This window comes from Sardina pilchardus, chromosome 4, assembly GCF_963854185.1.
Source record: "Sardina pilchardus chromosome 4, fSarPil1.1, whole genome shotgun sequence".
In the NCBI taxonomy this organism is placed as follows: Eukaryota; Metazoa; Chordata; class Actinopteri; order Clupeiformes; family Clupeidae; genus Sardina; species Sardina pilchardus.
The window spans coordinates 26,090,615-26,097,302 of record NC_084997.1 but is presented as its reverse complement, the minus strand read 5'-3'; the positions used below and the strand labels follow the sequence as shown (position 1 = coordinate 26,097,302).

The following is a 6,688-nucleotide window of genomic DNA, read 5'->3' as shown; positions in this document are numbered from 1 at the left end:
CTCAATTAGGGTGTCAAAGACTTAAGAGGGAAATAATCTTGTGGATTTACTTCACTGGTGACAAGAGTTTCATTTAGTCCTATTTTACTCACTGATTTTTCAAAGGTGGCAAAAAATCTGATGTAAGGTTGGAATTGCTCTGCTGCCTCTTTGAAAGCAAGGAAATCTGAGAAGGGGTTGAGACAAGAGCAGAGGGATAGAGAGGAAAGGAGGATGAAAGGAGAGGAAGGGGAGAGAGGGATGAGAGGAAAGGAAAAGAGGGGGGGCAAGGAGGTGAGAGGAGACGAGACGAGACAAAAGGAGAACGAGGGCAAGAAGTGCACAGGGGAGTCACAGGGTGAAGAGAGAGGAAAGGAGACGATCGGGAGATGAGACGAGAATATAAAGGAGACCAAGAGATGAGAGGAGACGTTAAGGATACAGATGGGAGAGCAAGAGGAGAGATGTGAAAGGAAAAGGGGAAAAAATCACAAAGCAGAAAGCATCATTACAACTGATTGCGTTATATGTTTATCTATGTATAAAATCATAAATGACTATGATGTTGCATTATAGACAGGACATTTTTGCCTGACTGTGATACATGAATACATTAGACAGGGCATTTATGTTTCTACAGACGGCACATAACCCAGAAGCAGGCCAGATCTGGGCCAGCTCCAAGCCAGCGCCGGGCCGGCACTGTTGCGTCCGACTGTGTTTGATTCGCCTTGACAGCAGCTATTTAAAGGTAACCTTTCGTCTCCATGGGAGCTGAGCTAGGCGGCCATTAGCCTTTTACCATTTAGCGAAATGGTTATGAGCCTCAGCGTTCGCCTGGGGAGGAATGCCAGCTTTACATGGAGACGGGGGAGAGAGGGGGGGAACAGAAATAGGCAACCTTTGACCCCCCGTGCTGCAGATCTCTGAACCAATCACAGCTCATTCTCATTCTCAGACTTGACACCGCATGGAAATAGAATGTGTAGAACTGGCAAGGTCTAGAGTTCTGTAATCAATTCACATGCCAGAGATGGCACGGTTACGGTCGTCAGCGCCAGGGATGTTTTTGGTGTACAATCACAGATATTTTTAGCACGTTGAGGTACGCAGACTAAAATATGTGTATCTGCGTGATAAGTTCATTCTTGTTCTTCGTTCAAGTAAACTGAATTCTTTCCTTGATACGCACATTCAGACCGTGTTGCTGTGCAGTGGTAGAGCAGCATAGGGGTGTCACTTGGACTAAACACAGCTCTAATATTGACTAAATTGCAACTACAAGAGAGGAAAATAGACTAGTGTTTTCACAGCTGAGGTGCATGACATGATTTAATTGCCTTGGTAAGTCCATGGCGATAAAGTGGCTTCAAATGTCACGCCACTGTGTCTTATAGAAGCACGTAGATGTGTTTGCATACTCTCAAACATGCACACGCACACACACACAGACACACACACACAGACAAACACACACACACACACACACACACACACACACACACACACACACACACACACACACACACCTACACACCTACACACAGCCATATAGAACACAGTGTCATGCAAGCCATTTCTTGTCTGCATACACACTCACAAAAGGAGACATGTGCATTCTCTCTACATGAGACTCACGTTCAGAGTCCTGATTTTTGAAGTAACCAACAACACGGATTTCCTCATCCATGCGATCAAAAGCTCTTAATTCAAGCGCATTATCAAGTACTTCCACTGGATCCTCCATTAACTGTGAAAGCAAATGAGAGAAAGAGAAAGAGAGAAGAAAAAGCAATAAAGCATTTCAATTTGACATTGATCTTTGGCTTGACGAATGCCCTTTTTAATCTTTTGAATAGGGAAAGCAGATAGTGTACTGAGAGCGGTGGGTATACTGTAGCAGGGTAGCTTAACCCATGTAACTCACGTCTAAAAGGAATTCCACAAGGACATTTGCAGAGAGCATCCCATCAAACTCGATCATACGGTCGTCTTTGAAGACGTAAACACTGCCCTCTTCATCCAGGCCTGAGACCGAAGGGAGAGAGAGAAAGAAGCCAAGGAGATGAATAGAAAGGAACATGAGGAGAGGAGAAAGGATGGAAATGGAATGCAGAACAGAACAAAATGGAACAGAATCGATCAGAACCAAATCGGAATGGAACTCAACGGAACACAAATTGCAAATGTTTTGTGTGTTGTGAGTGTGTGAGTGTGAGTGTGACTCTGTGTGTATGTGTGTGTGTGTGTGTGTGTGTGTGTGTGTGTGTGATGGGGGGGGGGGGGCATCAATTTCAGCAGGGAGCACAGAATAATTGTCCTTTATAAAACTCTGAGATAGTGTTTTTTTTTTATTTTATTTTTTTATCTTGGACATCAACAAAGGACTCTGACATAGCTATTTCACGGCTGAGGCCGGCTTACCGAGTTTCTTAGCAACCTTGGCGTCTTTGTGGGAGTCGACCATGCCAAAGCCGATGTTCTTCACCTCGAGGACCTGGGCTGACAGCTGCTCAGCAACACAGAACAGACCAGGATGCATCAGGTGCTGCCATCAAATTGGGGCCCTTAATCCTAAAGCACTTTGCCATCTTTTTGTCAGTGTTGTTGTACTGCATTCTGCATAAACAGCAATGGTAGTGACAATGGCAGACGGGGGATTTGTGATAGATCTATCATATTGAAATGCAGCTTGGTGGGTAAGGTACTGTATGCCGTATGTAGATTCCGTATTGCCACAATTTGGAGACAAGGAGACAACTTCAAAGAGCCCCCAAAAAATATGCCTTTACCACAATGTCTATTATAATACTTGCAAAAATGATTCAAAGGATGGATATTGAGTCGTTAGCTGGCATTGTGCACAGCAGTCTGCATATATCCTCTTATGTTTGTGTCCTGGCAAAGGTTGCATCTAAACATCAGCACCTCATAATCATCTATTTAACCCAAATACTAGATCAGCCTCCTGATCACTGAGTTGAAAACAGTTACATGAAATTTTGCTCATGATAGAGATGTTATAGTGCCACTGATTTCCGACCTGTGACAGTTATCACCATGCGTAAGAGCAATGCATGATATTCAAATTACGGGCAAATCTGTGATTTTCAAGCCGTTTTCTGTCATGGATGAAACTGACAAATCATATAACGAGGCCTAGTGTGTGTACAATGAGAAGCCCTGTGTGAGAGAACAGAGGTAAGGGGATGAATTGGGCTCATAATGGCAATGCTAACTCGATCACCCCCCTGTGAGTAATAACGCATGCATGGGTGGATCCAGCCACTGTTCTATAATCGTTTCTGAGGTGATTGCTCTCTACAAATACTATACCCGAGAGCTCTCTGAAGTCACTGCGATGTGATGCCGGCTGACAAAAGAAGCCAAAAGAACAGTAGAGTGTTCTAAGAATACTGCTATCAGGTCTCCCTGGACAGCGCCTGATTGGAACATAAATTAAGAATAGCATGGTCTGGAATGGTGTCCTCGGCCGTAACTGTCACCTTCTCTGGCACTCTCACAGAGGTACATGTAGAACGGAGAGCAGAGATGGATTCGTCACCTCAATGATGTTAGTGGTTTGGTTCTAGGCTTATGCCTCTGCTGCCCTAAGCTCAGCAAGCAACTAAAGCCTATCTTACACTGACAAGATATGGGAAAGATTCTTGAAAGATTGTAGTCTTTTGAGTAAAGCTTGAATGAGGGGCATTAGTTAATAAGACTACAATCTTTCAAGAATCTTTCCCAAATCTTGTCAGTGTAAGGTAGGCTTTACTGTGAGTACTTTGACATTTTAAACACCATTAAAGATCATGAAGACTAATGCATGCTGGGAAGGAGTACACGGTGACAATGGGGAAAGTAATGAACATCGTCATGGCGACTGTTAGAATGACACTGCTTCTCTGTATAGGGGATAGCAAGAAGGAATATAATATTACCTCCATAATCAACCAATCGTCTAATTATTGATATAAGCTCCTCAAATTGAGAGTAAGTGTCTGAGTCGAGACCAATCGTTGAAGATATGAGTTCATGAAATTGGGTGTAAAGAGTGTAAGTTGAAATTGTTCACTGAGTTTACTGTGGAGGATTTCTTTACCGTTTTGTGCCACACCTAATTAGACACCACTCATATAATTACTTAAGCATGTGAAGCTCGTGCGTGGAGACTTATTTCAAGCCCAGCCAAGTGAAACGTGAGAGCACAAGAAATTCAAGGCCAATAACTCTTGTAGGCAGACAGCTGGGCTGCTTTTCCTCTCACGGGTGGGACGCACAGAGACAATACACAGTGCTGGCATCAGAGGAAACTCTTCCTCAAGGCATCGGCCTGGTGCATCCTGAACCCAGTGATAAAAATGGCAGCCAGTGTCACCGCTAAGCGCAGATTATAAAGTAATTTGTGTGGCTTGTTGGTTAATGCCATGGTGCCCTTGAAATCTATGTACAGTATGAGCGAGCAGGAGGTTGTGTGTGTGGGGTTGGATGGGGGGTGGGTGAGGAGGTGTCTGGTTTCAGCCAGGAAGGCACTGTAAGTCGTGATTGGCAGGGTCTACTATAGGAGACATAGAACATGCGAATTAGAATGAATTAGGAGATGACAGCAGAGGAGAGACAAACCAATGATGACCTTGGCAGGAGCACATACAAGTTCTTGGACACGTACCCACATATACAAACAACACTCACACACTCACACACTCACACACACACACACACACACACACACACACACACACTCAAAGTCATCTGTGACCCAAGAACACTATTACTGTAACGCAAGTGTGCCCAGTGTGGTGCATCAAACCCAATTGCACCTTATTGATCGGTGACATGTTAGCATTGCTAGTCATGACCATGTTGTTGAAGTACTAAGGCGTGTCTGTTTAGATTTCAATGTTCAACAAAATCTGCAAAACACACTGGGTCAAGGCTCAATAATTGGACTGGACTCAATATACCAGACCTTCTGTGGATGTTTAAAGACCAGGACATCAGACATTGATAACAGTGTAACATCCGGACGATCTCTCCTACTAATGGAAGACATTCTTCACTCACAAATGACATGAGCATCTATTCCTAGACTGGATTCTCTCCTGTTCGCTGTCATTGCATTGTTTCTATTTTCCAGCAGTGGCTTGGGTTGGGTTGGTATGTTTATAGTGACTGACCTTTCCTTCACTTGCGACTGTTATTTGGCTCCCTCTCTCTCTCGCTCTCTCTCTCTCAACTCTGTGCAAACACATTTGATTCTCAACACTAACACGTCCTATTCCCTTAGTCAAACTCCTAGATTGCTATTTCTGCAGCTCCCTCTCGACAATGTACCCAAATAAGGCCTTGTACCATAGCAGCTCTAGGTTATCCACAGGCAAAAAAATAAATGATCGCTCTGTTAGTCACATTCATACATTGGTCCCATGCATGTCAAATAATTTCTGTCTCTCTGACTTTCCATGTCAACCAACTCCTCTTACCCCACCACCTCCTACACCACCTCCTCCTCCTCCTCCCCTCCTCCCCTCTCCCTTCTCCTACTGTACAGCCAGTACCTCCAGGACGAGCTCGGTCATCTGGAACTGTTTCTGCTGATCCTTGGCGGTGGGTGCTGGAGCGTGGTAGAGCAGGCATAGCATATCGTACTTCTTCAGGGCCTTCTTGAAGTTCTTGTCGTCGATATCCAGGACGCGGTCCTTGCCATCGTAGCTCGGGAACTCGAGGCCTTCCTCGGCCAGGGAGAGGAGAGGCGCCAGACACAGGCAGGAAACGAGGAGCAGCCAGTGGGTCCTCATCTTCTAGGGCTTCCGCTTCAGCTCACCGGCTGGCTCGCCAAATTAAAGAAATAAGCGAAGCAGAAAGGTGCAGACACCTTATACCTTAGCCTACTAGGGACACCAAGCACGCACACGCTTCAGAGCGTGTCTGAAGACCCAACACAGATTCTCTCTTCCTCAGTAGATCGAAAAGTCCAGTCTAAGATAAGGCTGATCCGCGGTGCGCTAAGAGAAGCTGTTGTCTCGATCAGGCGTTGCTGTCCTGCCTCGTTTTTTGACCGTGTCTCTGGCCTTGCTGTGGGACCTGCTGCCCCCGTTTCTTACTCTCTCTCTCTTCTGCCTCTGTGTCCCTCTCCCCACCGAAGACAAAGAGAAAGACGCGTCCAGGATCCGGGCGGCGGGACAGGGAAGAGGTGGCAGAGGGACTGGATACCTTACATAGTAGCACCCCCCCCCCACTCCTGCTCTGCCATCGGCGTTGGGCCTTTTTTAGGAGCCCAGTTGTTTTGGGGCTAAAAATAGCTCAGAGGGCCGCTGAAGAGATGGACACAAACTGGAGGGCCGGCGAAGGGGATTCAGCTGAACTAGCTTACGCTAGCACCCTGGGTTATGAATGACTGAATGTCTGCTTAAGTTACTGAATAGATTTCAAGTGTGAGACTTTATTTTATCAGTAGTAGTTTATTTTAACAGCTTTAGGAGTACTTTATTTTAAAAATATTATATATTTTTGGTGAGCATGTGGGCATGTAGTTTATAGGATGTTGAGGTAAATATGCAATTATACACCACATGCTTGTATGGCCGTGAGCCTCCCAACCATCATCCATAGTGCTGACAGCCATTAGAAACACACTAGGGATGGCTAGTGGCCCATCTAAATATACTGAGTTGTTAGTGGCTGCAGTTTTTTCTTTGACCAAGCT

The 6,688-nt window shown here is 45.3% G+C and overlaps 1 protein-coding gene across 1 annotated transcript in view; it reads right to left on the bottom strand.

Moving 5' to 3' along the window:
- Positions 1-6,169, bottom strand: part of casq2 (calsequestrin 2) — a 9,475-nt gene extending 3,306 nt beyond the window's left edge. The window contains exons 1-5 of the mRNA XM_062534815.1: positions 5,541-6,169; positions 2,404-2,488; positions 1,907-2,007; positions 1,618-1,729; positions 93-166 (exon numbers count right to left, since the gene is read on the bottom strand). Of these exons, the coding sequence (XP_062390799.1) occupies positions 93-166; positions 1,618-1,729; positions 1,907-2,007; positions 2,404-2,488; positions 5,541-5,780 (612 nt within the window). The 5' untranslated portion in view covers positions 5,781-6,169. The remainder of the gene's footprint in view (positions 1-92; positions 167-1,617; positions 1,730-1,906; positions 2,008-2,403; positions 2,489-5,540) is intronic.
- Between the last annotated feature and the right edge of the window lie 519 nt (positions 6,170-6,688).